The sequence below is a fragment of the Nesoenas mayeri genome, assembly GCF_963082525.1.
Source record: "Nesoenas mayeri genome assembly, chromosome: 26".
Taxonomy (NCBI): Eukaryota; Metazoa; Chordata; class Aves; order Columbiformes; family Columbidae; genus Nesoenas; species Nesoenas mayeri.
The window spans coordinates 5,172,563-5,190,885 of record NC_137552.1 but is presented as its reverse complement, the minus strand read 5'-3'; the positions used below and the strand labels follow the sequence as shown (position 1 = coordinate 5,190,885).

Genomic DNA, 18,323 nt, shown 5'->3' with positions numbered 1-18,323 from the left:
TGAAAGCGAAAGCCCAGGACATCCCATGCGGCTGGCGAGAGCACTCGAGCAGAAACGAGCACACCCAGTATTGCTTCCTGCCCAGCCACCTCCCCTTGCAGCCACCCACTGCCTGGGGTGCCCCATCACCCTGGGGTGCCCCATCGCTGTGTTTGCTGTGATCGCTGTGCAAAAGCTCCTCAGGCTGGTTTTCTGATGGCTGCTGCCACCATTCCCTGTCTGGGGGATGCCAGAGGAGCAGGTAGCACCTCAGGTCTCCTTGCAGCTCTGGAGATGGAGATGCATTGGTACCCATTTCGCTGCCTTCGCCCCCAGCATCCTCTCCCCGTTGGTGTACGAGGCTGTGGCAGCACTGGGGACCCCGATACAATATGGATCCCAGCTGTGCAACATGGCTTCGTGGTATCAGTCCAGCTGCAATGGGAGAGGGCATCCATACCCAAAAACGGGAGCCGAGGGCACGGGGGGAGTCCAAGTCTGGCACAATAATTGCTTGGCTAGAGCTGATAAACCATTTCTCACACCAAGTGTCCCCTGTGTACCCATGACCAGACGGGAGGAAGCCTGCGGAGCTGGAGGGAGCCAGGATGGCGGCGTTACTCATCCCATGCTTAACAGAATGGGATTTCCTTCCCTCGGACTCATGTGCAAACGCAGGCAGTGCCTGCATGGCTTCCACGGGAAACCCGTTCTCTCTGGTACAGGGCAGGTTCAGGGCGAGTGGGAGGCAGCCGGGCCCTGCAGGCAACGCAGCACGAAGAACCCATTAGGAAATATTAATAGGTGCGATGGGCAGCAGCTGCATTTGGCTGCAGTGCCGCGAGGGGCTGCCGGCACCCAGCCGGGTGGGTGGGCGGCCGAGGGGCTGCAGGAGAGCAGCCCATCCCGTGGGCAGGGATGGTGACAAAGGGGAAATGGCTGGAGATGCAGGGACTGGAGAGGATGCAGGGGAGGCAGAGGTGCAGATGGAGGTCCCGGTCCAGCTCCCGCCTGTGCCTGGCACCAGGGAACTAATGCCGTGCCGGTGCCCGACGGTGCTGTGGGCTCCCCCAGTGCTGGTGTTGAATGAGATTCCTCAGGTGCACGGGCCCGGCGCCGGTGCGGGCTCCTCTCGCTGCCAGTGCCCGGTACCGGTTTGAGCACCCCCGTGCCCAGCCCCAGCTCCCGGTGCTGCTTTGGGCTTCCCCGCTGCCAGGCTCCGGTGTGAGTTTGTGCCGCGCTGTAGCCGGTGCTGAACGTCCCGACTGCTCGGGGCTCTGCCCGTGCCCGGTGCCGGTGGCGGCGGGGGCGGGCGGGGGGCGGTGCCGCCGGGGGGCGGTGCCGCGCGGGCCGGGCGGTGGCGGCGGCCGCCGGAGGGGGCAGAGCGGCGGCGGAGCCGAGCGCCGAGAGCCGCCGGAGCAGCGGAGCCGCAGCCGCCGCCGCGGCCGCAGGTGGGGGCGGGCGTGTGGCCGCCATCGCCACCGGGACCGGACCGGGGCCGCTTTCGCTTTCCGCGACCGCCTCCGGGCAGGGGGCGGCAGGGCCGGGGGCACCTGCGGCGGGGGCGGCCGGGGCTCGGGGCGCGCCTCTCCTCTGCTCTGCTCTGCTCTCCTCCCGCCCGTCGGTAAATATTTTGGGTGTTTCGTAACTCCCGGGCGGGCGCAGCCGGGCGGCGGGGCCGGGCGCGGGGCGCTGCAGGGGGACCGGCCGGGCCCGCGGCCTCGCTGCGCGCAAAGGGGCCGCGCAGGTGCGGGCAGGGGCGCGGGCAGCCGGCGGGGCCGCCCCCGGCGCGGCGCTCCCGGGGGGGGCCGGACTTTGCGCGGCGCGGGCCGCGGCGGGGGCGCTCGTCGCTCGGTAAAGCGGGACCGGTTCCCGCCGCCGCCCCGGGCCGGGCCCAGCCTGAGCGGCGGCCGCGGGGGGAGCGCCTGAAACGGGCGCTGCGCGTCCCGCTGCGGGGGGGAACCGGCCTTGAGTGCCGATCCCGGGCAGGCGGGGGTCTCGCCGCGGGCAGCACACCCGACCGGGGGGAACGGGGGTCGCGCTCCCCGGCAGTGGGACGCACAGCTCTGCGCTGCCAGGCAGTGGAAGGCAGATGGAAAATGTCGCCCCGTGCGAGGCGGGAGCGGTGACAGCGTGGGGACCGCAGCCCCGGTGGCCTTTCACCCAGCTTGCGCGCCGGCCGGGGTGCGCGGCCGGGTGACTGCGAGCCCAGGGGACAGCGGCCACCTGTCCGGCGGGATACGGGAGCTGTCAGGGCTCTGCGCCCAGCGGCCGCCGGGTTTGTGCCAGACCGGGCTCCTGGCAGCACCTCACCAAAATACCCAATGGCTCCGGGTCTCCAGCACCCAGCTCGTGTCGGCACTGGGGTGCAGGCGCTGGTACCACCAAGGGCCTCCCCGACTCTGCCTGAACCGCTGACGACGGTAGCACCTCAGATGACAGTGCGGAGCTGGGGCCATTGGCTCACGTGAATTTGCGGGGAGGCTTGGCAAGAGCCCGTGTGCCCCGCCATGCTCAGGGGAACCCCGCGGCGGAGGGCAGGGGACAGGCAGTGACAACAGGCGGTTTGTTTGTGGTCGTTGGGGTGCATCGCCGAGGGGTGCAGGGTTTGGCGCTGCCGTGGCAGGACCGCAGCGCGGTGCGGGGCCGTGTCGCTCGCCCCTGGCAGGGATGTGGTGCATGAAGTCCCTGCATCATGGGTCGCCTTGTTGCAGTAGGACACTTCTGACCCCGGTCTGGTTCACTTCGCCAGCTGCCAGTGACCAGCCTCGTGTCCCCGGTGGCACTTGTGGCTGCAGCCGGAGCTCTGCGAGCCCAGGCAGCTGGTGTCCATGGAGGTAGTTGGCATATGTGCCAAGGGGTGGTCTGGAGAGCCCGTCCACCATCAGAGACCCAGCCCTGCGCTGCAGGAGCTTTGCTCCTGTCCCCCCATGTCCCGTCTCCATGAGGAAGACTCCGCGCCCATCGTGGGGAGCGTGGCCCTGTGTTGGTGCAGGAGGGCTGGCTGCCATCGTGGTGCTCTCTCAGTGGCAATTTCAAGCCAAGGTTTGCCGTCGTGCTTCAACGTGTTTGCAGCAGCACAGCGATCCCGCACCGGAGGGATGTTTGCTTGGGGCTCGGCGCTGAGCCTGGCTCTGCCCCATCCACGTGGCTCTGGGTGAGGCGGAGGCGTTGGGGGTGACGGGGTCACCTGCCTGCGGGTGGCTGCAGCAAGTCCTGGCGTTCCCAAAGCTGTCGGGGTCGCAGCCTGACCTGCCGTGGCTCCCAGGTCCCCATGGTGCTGGATGTGAGGATGGAGACCATCTCCTTGGGTTTATAACCATCCCTGAGAGCGTGGCTTGTCCCCAGGGCCGGGGAGGGCCGTGCCGTGTGTGCAGCCACATGGAGGAGGAGCTGTGGCGCAGGTTGCGAGGTGCCAAGAGCCCGTGCCCGAGGACACGGGAGAGCCGGGCTGGGAACGGGGCGTGACGGGCGGTTGTCAGCTACACTGTCTTTCGTGGCACTTTCAGTGTCCTCCCTTGAGGGGTGTTTGCCCCTTGGTAGTTGTCACTAGAGCCGCCTTTAGCGCACCTGCCTTGTCCCAAGGCTGATGCTTCAGGGCAGGACAAGGGATGCTGGTATCGGCGTTGGGGACATGGAGCTGCAGCCAGGGATGCTCAGCATGGGGTCGCATGGAGCCTCTGGAGGGACCTTCCCCTTTTGCTACAGGGGAAGTGTTGACTCCAGAGCAGCTGCGAGATCTTCGCCGTGGGGTTTCCCAGCTCTCTCTCGAGTGATAGCAAAACTCAGATACTCTGCTTGCGAAAAATCCCTTGCTCCTTGTACTCCTCCACGGCGTGGGCGGCGAGCGGTGACTGTGCTGTGCCGCGTACAGTAAAGCGGCCCCATCAGCTGGGAAATGACTTTCTGGTTTGCAAGGAATTACTGTAAACTGGGCTGTGCTTGATGGGCTTTGCAGCAGCCCCAGGAGCCGGTGGAAGCCGGGGCATGCGTGATGGGCTGTGGGTCGAGCAGGACCTCCGTCCCATCAGCATCCCCTGGGGAGCGCGGACCCTCTGCCCGGTGGGCGCTGCCCTTGGAGCAGCATCTGTGTCACGGGGCTGAATGCACCGCGGTGGTGCCGGTGCTGGGGACGGTGGCAGGGACTCCCCGGTCCCCACTGTGCCGGGATGGGTCAGGACTTGGCTCTGTGGCCGCTCAGGCAGCTCCGGCCTGGGCGGCTGTGCCGGCTCGGGGGCTCTGGCACGCTCCGGGAGAAGTCGCCTCGACAGCTGTAGTGTTTCTGTGGCATGCCTTTCCTTTCATGGGGTGTCTATTTTGCAACCCCCAAGTGTTTTGATCCCGGGAGGAAAGCGGAGGGGGGGGCGTGTTTACCCTGGCACCGCGTGGCTGGCGCAGGGATCCAAGCGGCGCCGGGCATGCCTGAATTCTACATGCAGCAACAGTTCTAGCAACATCTGCTGGCTGATAAAAGGTAGGCTGCCGTGAGCCGCTTCTCCCGCCGCGTTGGGAAGTGCCGAGGGGGAGGCAAACATGCGAACGCGGCTTCCTGGCCGATAGGGCTGAGCTCGACTTGCTGATAAAGCAGAATCCACCCGTCGAGCTGCACCGGAGGGGCCGGGAGCGCTGGCTGTGCGGTTCTTACCCTGCGTTTTGCCCGGTACCGGCTCCCGCTTTCCGCCGAGCGGGGAGCGATGTGCTGCCGCGCGGTGTCTCACCGGGCTCGGCCGGCCGCGCTGGTATTAACCAAACCGTAACGCGATCACAACGCGCTCCCTGTTCAGCCGCTGGTGAGTTTTGCAATCTCCATTTTTCGCTGCAACTTCGCGTCTTCCTGTTGTTATGAGATGCAGATGCTGGTTTATAGCACAGCTCTGCCAGGGGGGAATTGGGAAAAGCTGAGTGCTGGGGCAGAGCTGGAAGAGCCGGCGCGGCGTCGGCGCAGTCCCGGCTGAGCGCTGAGCGCCCGCTGTCTGCCTTTTAGTCCCTCTCGCTTGATGGTTGTCTGCAAAGCTTTTAGCAGAGCAAGAGGCAGCTCTCACTTGTGGCAAATCCAAGCTTCTCACTAAAATAGCTGTAAAATGAGTAGCAAGTGATAGGACAAGAGGAAATGGCCTCAAGTTGCGCCAGGGGAGGTTTAGATTGGATATTAGGAAAAAATTCTTCAGGTATTGGAACAGGCTGCCCAGGGCAGCGCTGGAGATGCCATCCATGGAGGGGTTTAAAAGGCGCTTAGATGAGGTTCTTAGGGACATGGTTTAGTGTTAGAGTTGCGTTAGGTCTGCTTGGACTCAATGATCCCAAGGGTCTCTTCCGTTCTACAATTCTATGAAATGATCTCTGTCCTATTTGGTGGGTGGACATGCGGCCCTGGCACTGGGCGGCACAGCTGCGCTGGCCCAACATGCTCCATTTATCACTCCGTTATCACCTGAGCCCGTTGGAAACGTTTCGGTGAGATGCTGGTGGTGCAGCTGGGGCTCCGCTCTGCCCCGGCGCTGCCAGCGGCTGCAGAGCAAGGGCGAGGAAAGCTGGACACATTGGTGTGCGTTGGGTATAACGCTGCATTTAACCCCTGCGCAGGTTTGGCTGTGACGTTTGCCTGCTCCAAATGAGGATTTTATTGCAAAAACCATTGATGTTTTGGTTGTTTATTCCCATTCTGATGAGTGTTCCCGATGCCTGAGCATCCTTGTGCACAGCTGGGTGCTTGCAGTCTCTCTTTGGGTTTTGCTCCCAAAGGTGAGAGTGTGCACAGCGGGTCCTGCATGCACTCCGTGCTGTCTCACAGCGTGGTCGGTGACTCGTCCCCACGCAGGGTGGTTGCTCAGGGCAATGGATGGATGTGGCCGGATGGGGAGGGATGCGCCCGGAGCGATGCAGCCAGTGCCTGCGCTCCCCATGTGTCCCCCAGCCCACCTGGGTCTTGCTCTGCAAATCCAGCCTGGCCGAGGACAGGATTAGTGCCATTGTGTGCGCTCACTGGAGCGTGGCGGATGAAATGAAATTGTGTCTTCCAGACCCCAATCGGGACTAATTCGATGTTGAAATGAGCTTAATCCTCAGGGTCCTTCTGACCAGCCCATCCCTGCTGGGCTGCTGCTGGGCTGAGCAGGGATTAGCAGCGAGCCCAGGGCTGTGCTGGCCGTGGCCACGGTGCCACTGGGCTGGTTCTTGCCCAGAATCGGGATGCTGCAGGTGGGCAGTGGCTCTGGTTCTACCCCAGATACCCCCGCTGGACCCCAAGGCATTGGAGCCGGCAGCTCCCTATGGAGCTGCATAATTCAGCTGCTTGGCCCTGGAGAGCCAAAAAGCTCTGCCCAGACCTCCCTAATCCTGTCTGTGGGTTTATGGCAGCGATACAAAGCTGGGGAAGGGGCTGGAGCACAAGTGTGATGGAAGCAGCTGAGGGACCTGGGGGGTTCAGCCTGGAGAACAGGGAGGGTGCTGGTCTGTTCTCCCCAGGAACAAGCGCCAGGAGCAGAGGAAACGGCCTCAAGTTGCGCCAGGGGAGGTTGAGGTTGGATGTAGGAACAATTTCTTCCCCAAAGGGCTGTGGGGCATTGGAACAGGCTGCCCAGGGCAGTGCTGGAGTCACCAGCCCTGGAGGGCTGGACAGACGGACATGAGGTTCTCAGTACATGGGGCAGTGCCAGTGTGTGGTCCCGGCTGCCCCAGCGTGGCTCTGGGTGCACTGGTGTGTTTCTTCTCTCTAGGTCCCAGCCCCTGGATTAAAGGGATTTTGGTGGGATTTCGTTGGGTATTTTGGTGGTTTTTCTTTGACGCAGGTTTCTGGGCGGCTGTGGTTGGAAGGGAAAACCTGAATAGGGGAGAAAAACTCTTCCCCAGGGCAGCAAATGTCAGTGGGCAGGTACAGCCACAGCCCTGCAGTGTGAGCCGAGCTGCAGGCACCCCAGCCCTCAGACCCCCCAGGCATTTGGGGGGCAGCACCCATCCCTGGCTGGGGCGTCTCCACCTGCGTGGGGGGCTGGTTTGTCCCCAGGCAGCATCATGCCCTGCGTGGGGTTTCCTTGTTCCTGTAACAGTGCGAGTTCTCCATTTTTGGCTCCCAGAGTTGCCAGGACACCCAGCTCTGCTATGGGACCCATCACCTCCGCCCTTGGGGGGCACGTTGTGTTTCCAGCGCTGGCCATGCCAGAAACCACGGGCAGGGGTACAATGGGCAAGACCCCCCGTTCCCAGCACCACAGCCCCCTGTGCTGGCTCCACCGCACCCCAGCACCCACCAGCTCCGAGCAGGGATGGGGGGTCTGGGGGCTGCTCAATGGCACCCGGGTGTTCCAGGCTGTGCCCCAGTGGGGTGTTAGCGGGGCTGGGGGTGCAAGTGAGTCCGTCACATCTGCGCCGATGCTCCTGTGTCCATCCCTGGGGTCCCATCCCTGGCTGTCGGCCACCCGTGGGGACTCGGGGGGCTCAGCCCCACCAGCCCACCGTGGGCAGGGGCTGTGACTGGCACTGGTGGGGAGCGTGGCGGGGGTGCCAGCCCCCCCATGGCGGGCACCACGCAGGCAGCAGCGGCAGAGGAAGCTGCCAGCAGCCTGGGGCTGGCTGCCCTGCGCAGGCAGCTGACATTTTGGAAGGAAATAGCTGCTCTCCGCTCCTTCCTGTAGCGCGGAGCCTGCGAAACGGCCGCCCCGGGAGCCCGGCTGTGCCGGCAGAACCTGCCTGGAGCCGCGGCCCCGGGGCCGGGACGCCGGAGGGGACGGTGGGGCAGAGCGGTGCCCGAGCACGGGTGAGTGCGGCCGCGGGACGGGGCACCCAGCGCCGGGCTGGGGCTGCGGTGCCGGAGGAGCCGGGCACCGTGCCGAGCTCTGCTGGCCCCGCCAAGCACGGGGAGCCCTGGCTGGGACGGCCCTGGGGTCGCAGGGCCTGTGGGGTGGGTGCAGAGCCCTCGGTGCCTCCCAGCCGTGGGGCGGGACGTGGGGCACGGCAGCGTTTGCTGCCTGCAGCAGGCAGGACCATGTGCAAGGGGGCCAAGTTGGGGGAGCCCTGGCTAACTGGGGCCACCAGGCTGTCCAGGGGCTCCAACAGGTTCCTTGGGTGAGCTGGTGCGGGCCAGGGGGTGAATTATTGTGGGCAGGGGGGTGAGCGTCTGTGTCGGGGAACTGGAGCTTTTCGCTGTGCTGAGCAGCTGTCGGCTTCCAGCACGGGACGTGGATCCTGCCCTGGAGGGACTGTCCTTCGTGGGGACACCGCGTCCCCCCGCGGGGCTGCCGGGGCAGGAGCAGCGCCCCCGGCAGCACCGGCCATGGGGCGAGCAGGGTCCGGCCGCGAGGCCGCGAGCGAGGCCAGCTCTGACCTGGAAGCGATCGTGGGCTCCCGGAGGTGCCGAGAAACCACGTGTCCCCGTGTTTACTGCGGCAGAGGCGGCAGCCGCAGCGGGCGCAGGGCAGCTGCCCGCGGGAGCGCAGGATGGGGGGAGCACCGTGCCCCTGCCCGGGGGGGACACCGCTCTGGAGACCCCCGGGCAAAGGGCAGCGTGGGATCCGCCGCGGCGGAGGGGCTGGTGTGTGCGAGTTGGGGGTTACGACCAGACCCCTTTGCTGTGGCCCCCCCAGGGCTCTGCTTGGCCCCTGCAAGGCCAGGGGGATGCAGTCGGTGCCAGCGCCAAAGCAGGGGTGTCCTGCCCACCGCGGGGTCCCCAAGGTGGCTGCACGCCGTGAGCGTCCCGCGGCTGCGTGCAGCGAGCATCCTGTGAGCATCATCCCGTGGCTGCGTGCAGTGAGCATCCTGCGAGCATCCTGCGAGCATCCATCCCGCAGCGCTGCACGTGCCAGCCCCTGGGCGGGTGCTGTGCCCATGTTTGGGTTGTGCCGTGCCCGTGGCACACGGGAAGGCGCCGCCGGCGGCCTCGCCCCGTGAGGCATTTCCCTCCTCCTGTCTGCCCGCAGACACGCTCTGGCTCGCTTGGGCTTTCCTGCAGCTCGTGACCACAGCCGGGAGGTGCCACAGCTGCTGTCCCCAGGGCTGCTGCTGTGGCTGTGCCAGTCCCTGCTGTGGTCACATCAGGTCCCCTCTGGCCCCAGCGGTGCTGCCAGCCTCTCCTCTGCTGCTGCCTCTGGTCCTCTGGGCAGCCCTTTTGGGTGAGTTTCGCCCGTTTTGCAGCTGGTTTGATGGTGCCTACCCATCGGAAGTGGGGAATGGGGCTGGCAGATGCAGAAGTGACACCCGCTGGTGTCAGCGTTCCCTGCAGGGCTGGGGTCCCTCTCTGTGGCGCTGCTCCTACCTCCGGTACGCTGCCGTCTGCGCGACTTCGCAGGCGTCGAGTCGCCGGTGAGCACGTTGCTGTGGCTTGTTGAGTTGCTGCTGGTTAACCGAGCTGCGGTAATGGGTGGGTTATAGATTGCTGCCAGCAAGTAAATGCAAAGTAGCTTAAACCACTGCAATTATCTGTGTTTTGCAGTTATTTGGGTGTGCATGTGGCCAGTGGCTGCAGCACGGCTGACCCGCGGCAATGTGCGATGCTGCAGCAGCGCTGCTGGTCCCTGCCGGGGTGCGGGAGCCGCGGCGAGTGGTGCTGAGAGCCTGGCCCAGGTTGGCCAGAGAGGTGGTGGATGAACCATCCCTGGAGACATCCCAGGCCAGGCTGGACGGGGCTCTGAGCACCCTGAGCTGGTGACGATGTCCCTGGGTGACGCTGGGGGAGCTGGGACGGTCCCTTCCCAGCGTGGTGGGCCTGCGGTGCTGTAGCTCTTGGCGAAGCAGAGATGCTGCCCCAGCGTTTCTGCGTCTCACAGCCAAGAAGTTTCATTTGCTCATGGCAGGTGACACTGGTGACTTTTCCAGGGCGCTCAGAGTGCCCTGCAGTTCTTGGGGAGGTTTGGTGTCAGTCCGTGGTTGGGAAACGAGACAAAAATGATATGCTTGGAGAAACACCCACTGTTATATTACCGGTGCCTGTGGTGGTTGCGTCCAAGCCTGGCACGAGTGGTTCTTTGGGATGTGCTTATCTGCTGGGACACCACGGCTTGGGGACACACGTGCCAGCTGAGCCACGCTGCCCTTGGCCACCCCACGGTCCCCCGTGGACACTGACACGATGCCGTGTTGCTCTCCGCGCGGCAGCGATGCTCCTGCTCCCAGCCCAGCGCCGGCCGAGCGCGGTGTCTGCCGGCTCACCGCAGCAGCAGCCCAAGCCTCGTTGCTTAACAACACGCTGGAGTGGAATAGGAAGTGTATTTTCGCCGCGAGATGGGAAGAGATCACCATTTTCTCGCTAGGCAGGGCGGCCTTTGTTTGCCCTGTGTCCGTGCAGACGTCCCCGCTGCTCTGGGGACTTTGGCCGTTTGTGGCGCGGTGGCCGTGGCCGCTCTCCTCACTTCTCACTGATTTTTCGTACCAAGAGCCTGCAATTTCTGAGCGCCAGCGTGCGTCCTGCTCTCGGCCATCCTGCCTTCCCTTCCCCTGCGTTTTCTGCCTCTCCAACCTCCCCCTTGCCAGCAGCGTTTCCAGCTCGGGCCATTTCTGTGAATGTGGAAACGTTCCTCCCTTTTTATAGGGGAAAACTTCATTTTTAGCCAACTCTTGGTTATTGTTCCTCTTCCTGCGCAGGAGGTGGGTGCGCAGTTGCTTTGGCCGCTCGCTTGCACCCGCTGTCACCGTCCCCCACCGTGTCCCCCCTGCAGCGCGTCCCCCTGCCCATGGGACAGCACCAGCTGCTTTTGGAGCCCCAGGGGACACCGCGTGTTCCTGAGGCCCAACAAAGTGCTTTGGGGAGGGAAAGGGGGGTGCACCCCCACCAGTGCGGTCCCCAACTCCCTGTCCTTGTTACTGGCTGGTGCAGTAACCAGATTCTGTCCTGGTCACCCAGCTTTGGGACACAGCCCAGGGCCTCATGCCCCTGCCAGGCACCTCCCCACGATACGACAGCCCAGGTGTTTTGGGTATGTGTGTAAACGCTCTTTATTGCTGCATCAGAGGGGCTGCAAGGCCCATCCCTCATCGCTCCCCATCGCGTCACCATCAAAAGACTCGAGCGCCGGGTTGTTTTTCCAGGCTCCGCCGAGCTGCAGCTCCAACTGCAGCAGGGGACACTGTGGCTTTTTATAGCTGCCATCCCGGCTGTCCTTTCGTCATGCCCGTGTGAGCCGGGCTGCCGGGGCCGCGTGGCGGGTGGGATCTGGCAGCGCTCCTGCATGGAGCCAGTTTTGCGCCAAAACTTGCTTTGGGAAGCTCCGTACCCCGGCTGGTGTCCCCTCTGCGGTGCTGCTGACAGGGAGTGTGGCCGCTGCGGTGCTGGGGTCTGTGGACCCTTGGGGCCGGGCTGTGGGCAGGAGCGCAGGGGGCCCCGCTCTGCGTCACCCGGGGTTTCTCGCCATCCCTCCCTCCCCCTGGCCCCGTTTCCTCATTTCCCCGGGCAGCGATGGCCGCGAGCCTGCGGCGCGGCGAGGGGAAATGATCCCCATGCGCAGAGCCAGCGCGGAGCCGCAGCCCCGGCCGCCCCCAGGGCTCTTCCTAGAACAGAGGGGGTGACTCAGAGCCAGGGTCCCCCGCACACCCCTTGTGTTCAGCAGCTGGAGGCGGCTCCAGCAGATCCGGAGAGCCCGGAGGCTCCTGCAAAGGGCTTGTGGGGGCGGCGGGGACCGGACCCCCCCGGCGTGCCCTGATGATCCCCGCTCTGGTCTGGGCGGCAGGTGTGAGCCATGGCGGTGTGGATCCAGGCGCAGCAGCTCCAGGGAGAAGCCCTGCGGCAGATGCAGGCGCTCTACGGGCAGCACTTTCCCATCGAGGTGCGGCACTACCTGTCGCAGTGGATCGAGAGCCAGGCATGGTAGGTCAGCGGCGTCCCCGTCCCCATGGGGAACCACAAAATCACAGGGTGGTTGGGTTGGAGGAACCTCTGCAGATCCCCAGCCCTGCTCACGCAGGGTCACAGAGCAGATCACACAGGATCCCAGGGGTCTGAATGTCTCAGAGAAGGAGACTCCACACCCGCTCTGGGCAGCCTGGGCCAGGCTCTGGCACCGCAAAGGACACAAGTTTCTCCTCGTGTTCAGATGGAGCCTCCTGTGTTTCAGTCTGTGCCCGTTGCCCCTCACCCTGGCGCTGGGCACCACTGAACAGAGTCTGGTCCATCCTCTGACACCCACCCTGAGATATTGATCACACTGATCAGATCCCTCTCAGCTTCTCCAGCTCAACAGCCCCAGCTCTCTCAGTGTCTCCTCATCACAAAGATGCTCCAAACCCCTCCCTGACCTGCTGCCCACACTCTTCCTGACACACCCCAGGCACCATTGGCCTTCTTGGCCCCAAGAGCGCATTGCTGGCTCATGGTCACCCTGTTGTCACCCAGGACTCCCACGTCCTTCTCTGCAAAGCTGCCTCCCAGCAGGTCAACCCCAACCTGTACTGGTCCTGGGGTTATTCCCCCGGGGCTCTGACATCCTGCCAGGACCCCGGTGCGGGATCGGGCTGCCCTGACGCTTTGCTCCATGCACACAGGGATTCCATCGACCTGGAGAACCCCCAGGAGAATGTGAAGGCAACGCAGCTGCTGGAGGGGCTGATCCAGGAGCTGCAGAAGAAGGCGGATCACCAAGTTGGAGAAGACGGCTTTCTGCTGAAGATCAAGCTGGGGCACTACGCCACGCAGCTGCAGGTGAATGGGGTGGCTGTGGGGCTGGGGGTGTCCATGTCCCGGGCCCCAGCTCAGGCTGTGCTCCCCCCTGCAGAACACGTACGACCGGTGCCCCATGGAGCTGGTGCGCTGCATCCGGCACATCCTCTACCACGAGCAGCGGCTGGTGCGGGAGGCGAATAATGTGAGTGGGGGCTGTGGGGGCCCGGGGAGTGGGTCCCACGGGGTGGGGAAGATGCTCAGGGGCTCTGGCACCGCGATGGTGGGAACAGCCCTGATGCACGGGGTGCTCTGGGTCCCTGCAGCATCCAGGGGGATGAGGAGGAAAGACATGAGGAAGGAATTGTTGCCCTGAGGGTGGTGAGAGCCTGGCCCAGGTACCCAGAGAGGTGGTGGATGAACCATCCCTGAGACACCCCAGGCCAGGCTGGACGGGGCTCTGAGCACCCTGAGCTGGTGCAGATGTCCCTGCTCATGGCAGGGGGGGCACTGGGGAGCTGGGAAGGTCCTTCAACCCAAACCATTCTATGAGGATCCCCTTGCTGTGCTGAGCGTTCCCCGTGCCCCTTGCAGAGCCCCTCGCCAGCCGGCTCCTTGGTGGACGCCATGTCCCAGAAGCACCTGCAGATCAACCAGACCTTCGAGGAGCTGCGGCTCATCACGCAGGACTCGGAAAACGAGCTCAAGAAGCTGCAGCAGACGCAGGAATACTTCATCATCCAGTACCAGGAGAACATGCGCCTCCAAGGTGGGTGGGGAGGCACCTGGGAGGGGGCGCAGGGGCTGGGGTGCTGCTGGTGCCGGCACTAACGCTGTGCCCCGTCCCCCAGCCCAGTTCTCCCAGCTCTCCCACCTGGGCCCCCAGGAGCGCATGTCGCGGGAGACGACGCTGCAGCAGAAAAAGGCGTCGCTGGAGGCCTGGCTGCACCGGGAGGCGCAGACACTACAGCAGTACCGTGTGGTGAGTGTCCCCACACTGTCCCTGTGCCATGTTGTGCCATCCCTGTCACCTGTAATGCCATCCCCATGCCCTCTAACACTGTCCCGCCTCGCAGGACCTGGCCGAGAAGCACCAGAAGACGCTGCAGCTGCTGCGCAAGCAGCAAACGACCATCCTGGATGACGAGCTGATCCAGTGGAAGCGTCGGCAGCAGCTGGCGGGGAACGGGGGCCCCCCCGAGGGCACCCTGGACGTGCTGCAGACCTGGTGGGTGCCGGCACCGGTGGGACGGGGTGCTGGGCACCGGCGGGACGGGGTGCTGAGTCCCGGCGCGGTGCTGAGCCCTGTGTCCCACACCAGGTGCGAGAAGCTGGCGGAGATCATCTGGCAGAACCGGCAGCAGATCCGGCGGGCTGAGCACTTGTGCCAGCAGCTGCCGATCCCCGGTCCCGTGGAGGAGATGCTGTCGGAGCTGAACGGCACCATCACCGACATCATCTCCGCCCTGGTGACCAGGTAGAGGTGGGGGCACGGCTCGGCTGGTGCGGGGGGCGGGTCGGGGCTGCTCCATCTGCCAGCCCCTGATCCCCCTGCCCCCTCAGCACCTTCATCATCGAGAAGCAGCCCCCCCAGGTGCTGAAGACACAGACCAAGTTCGCAGCCACCGTGCGGCTCCTGGTGGGGGGGAAGCTGAACGTGCACATGAACCCCCCCCAGGTGAAGGCCACCATCATCAGCGAGCAGCAAGCCAAGGCCCTGCTGAAGAACGAGAGCACCCGCAAGTAATGCCAGGGGGACGGGGCTGCCGAGGCAGCGGGGAGCAGGATCTGGGGGCTCGGGGGGGAGTGCCCCCAGTGTGAGCTCCAGTCCCTGAGCCTGTGGCTTCCCATGGCAGTGAGAGCAGCGGGGAGATCCTCAACAACTGCTGCGTGATGGAGTATCACCAGGCCACGGGGACGCTCAGCGCCCACTTCCGCAACATGGTGAGCGCTGTCAGCTCCCTCCTGTCCCTGCATGTCCCCCTGTGTTCACCCCTTGTGTCCCCGTCTGTGTTGCATCCCACGTGTGCTCACCCTGGTGTCCCCATCTGTCCCCCCATGCTCACCCCTTGTGTCCCTGCATGTCCCCCTGTGTTCACCGCTTGTGTCCCCGTCTGTGTTGCATCCCACCTGTGCTCACCTTGGTGTCCCCATCTGTCCCCCCATGCTCACCCCTTGTGTCCCTGCATGTCCCCCTGTGTTCAGCCCTTGTGTCCCTGTCTGTGTTGCATCCCACCTGTGCTCACGCTGGTGTCCCCGTCTGTCCCGCCATGCTCACCCCTCGTGTCCCCGCAGTCCCTGAAGCGGATCAAGCGCTCAGATCGCCGCGGGGCTGAGTCGGTGACAGAGGAGAAGTTCACCATCCTCTTCGAGTCGCAGTTCAGTGTTGGTGGCAACGAGCTGGTCTTTCAGGTGAAGGTAAAGCCACCGGCCACGTCCCCTCTGCAGGGCCTGGGCGAGCCACAGGTGCCGAGCCGTGGGGTGACCATACAGGCTGGGGTGCCCATGGGTGCCCATGGGTGATGCTCCTGCCATGCACCACAGCCCACCCTCCTCTTCCTCCCGGCAGACGCTGTCCCTGCCCGTGGTGGTGATTGTGCACGGGAGCCAGGACAACAACGCCACGGCCACCGTGCTCTGGGACAACGCCTTTGCCGAGCCCGTGAGTGGGATGGGACAAGCCCCATCTGCCCCGGGGGCTGCAGGAGTGTGACTCGGGGTCTCCAGGTGGGGAAAGGCGATGGGCAGAGCTCAGGACTGACCCTGCTGTGTCCACCCAGGGCCGCGTCCCCTTCGCCGTCCCCGACAAGGTGCAGTGGCCGCAGCTCTGCGAGGCGCTCAACATGAAGTTCAAGGCTGAGGTGCAGAGCAGCCGCGGGCTGACCAAGGAGAACTTGGTGTTCCTGGCACAGAAACTCTTCAACAGCACCAGCTCCCATCTGGAAGACTACAGCAGCACCACGGTGTCCTGGTCCCAGTTCAACCGGGTGAGTGGACTGGGATCTGTGCCGGGACGGTCATGGAGCCCCAAGGTGCCTGTGGGCTTTGGGACGGAGGTTTTGCTGCTCCCGCAGAACCAGTGCTCGCGCTGGGGGGTTGGATGGAGCCATTTCTTGCTGGGGTGGTGCAAAACCGAGACAAATACCAGCTGCAGTGGGGCAGGAGGTGTCACCTTCCTCACTTGGAGGGACACGGAGTGCCGTGGGGCTTGCAGACGGAGTGTGTGTACTCCTAGGTGCTCCCCCAGCGCTGTGGCCGTCTCACAGTCTGGGTCCCCAAGTCACCGCTGCTGCCCCGAACTCTTGTGCAGTTTAACAGCCGCTCTGGGGCTGGAGCTGGGAGTGCTCATTTTTCTGGGCATTTCAACAGGAAAACCTACCCGGGAGGAATTACACCTTCTGGCAGTGGTTTGATGGGGTGATGGAGGTGCTGAAGAAGCATCTGAAGCCGCACTGGAACGACGGGTAAGAGCCGTCCTGCCCTGCGCTGCCCGGCCCCCTGCCCACCCCTCTGACCCCCTGCTCTGCCTAGGGCCATCTTGGGCTTCGTCAACAAGCAGCAGGCGCACGACCTGCTCATCAACAAGCCCGACGGAACCTTCCTGCTGCGGTTCAGCGACTCGGAGATCGGCGGCATCACCATCGCTTGGAAGTTTGACTCCTGTGAGTGTGTTTGCGGGCGCCTGTCACTCCCGACCCCGCTGTCCCTCGGCCCCAGCCTGGGGCTCAATGTGTTGCGTCCATGGGGCTGGCGCTGCTCTGAGCATCACCACGCTCCTCGCTCTTGTCTTCCAGCCGAGAGGATGTTCTGGAACCTGATGCCTTTCACCACCAGGGATTTCTCCATCCGCTCCCTCGCTGACCGCCTCGGGGATCTCAGTTACCTCATCTACGTGTTCCCCGACCGGCCCAAGGACGAGGTCTTTTCCAAGTACTACACGCCGGTTCTCTGTGAGTCCACGCCAGGTAGCGCTGCCCTTCGCCCCGCACGCGTCCCTGTCCTTCCCGCATCTGACCAGCGCGGAGCTGGGGCTCACAGCCTCCCCCCGCCCCGGGGCTGACAGGTACCAGCACTTTGGGCCCTTAGCGCTGCTTTCTTTCCTCTAGCTAAAGCCGTGGATGGGTACGTGAAGCCACAGATCAAGCAAGTGGTGCCAGAGTAAGTCTGACCCTGCACACCCTGGGCTGTGTGTTCCCTGGAGGGGTTGAAAAGACACAGATGAGGTTTCTTAGGGGCATGGTTTAGTGCCAGGGTTGGGGTAATGGTTGGATTTGATGACCTCGAGGGTCTTTTCCAACCAAAACAGTTCTGGTTCACCCCGGGCTGCCCATCTCAGCCCCTGCCTGTGCTCACCAGCTCCCCGTCCCCACAGGTTTGTCAACGCATCAGGTGATTCTGGCCCCGGAGGGCCCACCTACATGGACCAGGCTCCCTCACCCGCCGTCTGCTCCCAGCCCCATTACAACATGTACACGCAGAAGTAGGTATCGCATCACCTGTCCCATCCCCTTGTGGACGAGCCCCCCTCCTCACCCCCTGCCTCCCGCAGCCCCGACACCATGATGGACCCCGAGGGTGACTTCGACCTGGATGACAGCATCGACGTGGCGAGGCACGTGGAGGAGCTGCTGCGGCGCCCCGTGGACACTCAGTGGATCCCCCATGCCCAATCGTGACGGGTGGGCGCCCGGCCCCCCACCCTCGGCCCCGGCACCGTGGGGTCTGTGCTGTGTTCGTGTCTCTGTGCCGGGGGGGGGGTTGCGGGTGGGCCCCGTCCCGCACATTTGCTCTGTGCTGCCCCGAAACGCAGGCTGGCGTCCGGCTCTTTGGTGTTTATGCCCTTGTATAAACGGCAGCGGATTTGTCGCATGGTTTTCCTGTATGTTCCTTTTTAAGCGGCCCAGCTTCGGCTTTCCGCTTCTGCAAGCACCGGCCGCCGAGCCGCCCCGCTCCCCACCGAGGGGCTGCTGGGGGTGGGGGCCAGGGGGGATACCCGGCCTCGCGTTCGCTTTCACAGTCGTCACTAAGAATGTACGTGTCGCCTTCTTGTTCTACCCCGTGGCTCCATCCCCAGGGGGTGCGTTGGCCTCACGGGCTCTGGTGTGGGGCAGAAGGGGGGGTCAGCTGGGGTGGAGTCCCCTCCTGTACCTTGTCTCCTCCTTTGGTCACCCCAACCCCCCCAAAAGGATGCGGGAGCCCCTTCGCCCCCCGGCCTCGCCATCCCCATCCAGAGCCGGTGCAGCGTGGGGCAGGTGTGAGGGCACCCAGCCAGGGCCGTGGGGCAGTGCGGGCAGTTAGGGGGGAGCGGAGCCCTCTGTGTCCCCCCGCCCCGCCTCTCCCCTCGCCTTGTCCGAGAAGCTCTGGGGTCCTGGCCATGTTATTTTTCTACCACAGAGTAAATAAAGCACGGAATATTTTTGTAACACAAAAGCTGTGGGTTTCACGTGTGTCTGGCAAGTGGGATGGGGTTGCAGAGGGACCCTCCGGGCTGCGGGTGGCCCCGTGCCCCCCATCTCTGGGTGATAATCAGCAGGTGAGTGGCACCTCGGGGCCAGGCACACGATTGGGGTCCAGGTCCCCATGTCCCCGCCTGGAGTGCAGGGGGGCGATCCGGGGACCAGGGAGTGGGGCGGGGGGCGGGTCTGGGGGCGTTTTCCAGGGGAAAAACCAAACCAAAATAGACAAATCGCACTATTTATTTATTTGTTTAAATAAAGAGCTTTCTGTCGCCGAGGGCTGGAGAAACAGGGCGGTTGCTCTTGGG

General features: G+C 64.3%; 1 protein-coding gene across 6 annotated transcripts; it reads left to right on the top strand.

Annotated features, from left to right (window-relative positions):
* The first annotated feature begins 1,323 nt into the window (after window positions 1-1,323).
* Window positions 1,324-17,983, top strand: LOC308050026 (signal transducer and activator of transcription 5B). 6 transcript variants are annotated; one of them, XM_080359943.1, is made up of 19 exons: window positions 1,324-1,430; window positions 11,634-11,770; window positions 12,445-12,601; window positions 12,675-12,764; window positions 13,154-13,328; window positions 13,411-13,541; window positions 13,636-13,787; window positions 13,881-14,036; window positions 14,123-14,302; window positions 14,416-14,503; window positions 14,855-14,971; window positions 15,129-15,221; window positions 15,340-15,546; window positions 15,929-16,023; window positions 16,091-16,221; window positions 16,354-16,524; window positions 16,666-16,717; window positions 16,932-17,039; window positions 17,109-17,983. In XM_080359943.1, the coding sequence occupies exons 2-19, from the start codon at window positions 11,643-11,645 to the stop codon at window positions 17,233-17,235; spliced, it is 2,358 nt and encodes a 785-aa protein (XP_080216069.1). In that variant the 5' UTR covers window positions 1,324-1,430; window positions 11,634-11,642; the 3' UTR covers window positions 17,236-17,983. The 6 variants fall into 6 exon arrangements, with proteins under 6 accessions (XP_080216069.1, XP_080216070.1, XP_080216065.1 ...); XM_080359944.1 differs by having other exon boundaries at window positions 14,855-14,977; window positions 16,354-16,509; XM_080359939.1 differs by having other exon boundaries at window positions 14,855-14,977.
* Window positions 17,984-18,323: the final 340 nt, after the last annotated feature.